We start from the raw sequence: 1,766 nt of genomic DNA, 5'->3' as shown, positions 1-1,766 counted from the left end.
AATACCTTTAATTTATTAGATAATTTAAAAAAATTATATGAAGTTTTCTTTGTTTTCTAATCTTGTAATTTACTTTTAAGATGTATATACTTGATAATTTTTTACTCTATTTTATAATTATTTTATTTTCGTTCGATTGTTTATTCATACTTTTAGTTGATATTTGTACCATTGTAATTTATTTATTAATATCTGACATTGAAAAAATGCGTTTCTTTTTAATATTTAATATTTGATAATGTAATATTTTATTTGCTGTGATTTTAATTTTTTATGAAAAAAATAATTTAATTTATGTGTGAAAGGTATATTCATTCCCCCTTACTTGAGATCGACAGTGTTTCCTCTCATTATTTTTATTATCAAGATACTATAAAAATATAAGATACATAAAATATAGACTTAATTGTATAAATAAATTTCTTTTACTCACTTTCTCTTAGTATATTATAAAATACTTTATTTTCTTTTTGTCTGGTACCTTGTCAAATTGCGGGTTTATTTTCTGATAAAAGATTGTTTTTAATCCTTTTAAAAATAAGGTTTTTTTCTTAATTATGTGGCTTTCTATCTAAATATATAAAAGAAAGGAAAGAAAAAATAAGAAGCAAAATTGAGTGGAGGAAAGAAATTCTCTTTTATTAATGAGTTGCACTCCCCCACACCAAAGAAGACCGAAAAGTATATAGCAACACCCCACACTTAAGGATAAGCATCGATGACAAGTTGAGGTGGCGAATTGAATTAATCACTGTATTTACTGACGGCGGTGAAGGCCATGTTGCTGAGGAGGAAAATTTGGCGGTTAAGAGCGGTAACAGCAGGGTTGTTAATATTTGCAGAAGCCAAGCCTCTGTCACAACAATCAGGTCCATCACCAGCAGCTTTCGCATCATAGCTAGCGGTTTGAGGATCTTCTTTCAACTCTTGTAAGGCGCTCTTGAAGGATCCAACCACACCATCGTAGTCGAAATTCGCGCATTGCACTATGGCTGGATTATTCTCCATCTTAGCCAACTCCTTCAGGAACGCTTGAGCCTCCGATGACTTGCTCACGGCCCATTCTAGGGTTGCCTGAGCTAGATCTTCCAAGCTTCTTGCACTCGCGATCTTAGGATCGGCTTGCTTTACCAGCGCCATGCACCCTTCCTTGTCTTCGAAGCTTTCCATGCAGATTTGTTCCGCCAACCCTTGTTCGCCATTTGCTGCCATGGGACAATACAAAAGCACCACCACACACAGCGCCACAACAAGGCAACGTAGTGTTGAGGAACTCATTTTGTGATGGGGTTGCTTTATTTATTGGTCCCTTAGGGTTTGGTGTGGGGGAGTGAGTTCTTTGTTCATCGTCTTCGGATCTTTATAGTCTCTCAAATCCTAATTTAGATTAACGCTACGGTTTTTTTGGAATCTACAACCACTCGCTACCATGCTTAATTAAGTTTAAAAAAGAAAAACATATAACAAATTTGTCCTATAAATGATATAATGTTTATCTTTTGGTTGAACTTGTAATTCAACTTTACAAACTAGTTAAATTCACTAAAGTGACTATGGTAAAATTGTGTTCATTAATTTATTTTTTCTATCATATATTTTTTCTCACTAAAACAATCATAATTTGAGTTATAAACCTCCTTGCTCTCGATTATAAATTCATTGAACAAATTTCTCATAATAAAACTCACTTCCACTCTACTTCAAAAACCGTTAGGCAAATTATATAAAAAGAAAAAAAAAATCACGAGTTATGCAAAATTTCAAAC

General features: G+C 32.8%; 1 protein-coding gene across 1 annotated transcript; it reads right to left on the bottom strand.

The window, feature by feature from the left end:
* Window positions 1-608: 608 nt before the first annotated feature.
* On the bottom strand, window positions 609-1,516 carry LOC114192509. Its single transcript, XM_028082255.1, has one exon. It carries the CDS (start codon window positions 1,276-1,278, stop codon window positions 745-747), a length of 534 nt encoding a protein of 177 aa, XP_027938056.1. The 5' UTR covers window positions 1,279-1,516; the 3' UTR covers window positions 609-744.
* Window positions 1,517-1,766: the final 250 nt, after the last annotated feature.

This window comes from Vigna unguiculata, chromosome 7 (genome assembly GCF_004118075.2).
Source record: "Vigna unguiculata cultivar IT97K-499-35 chromosome 7, ASM411807v1, whole genome shotgun sequence".
Lineage (NCBI taxonomy): Eukaryota > Viridiplantae > Streptophyta > Magnoliopsida > Fabales > Fabaceae > Vigna > Vigna unguiculata.
Note: the sequence above shows the minus strand (reverse complement) of the source record. Positions and strands in the feature narration are given on the sequence as shown.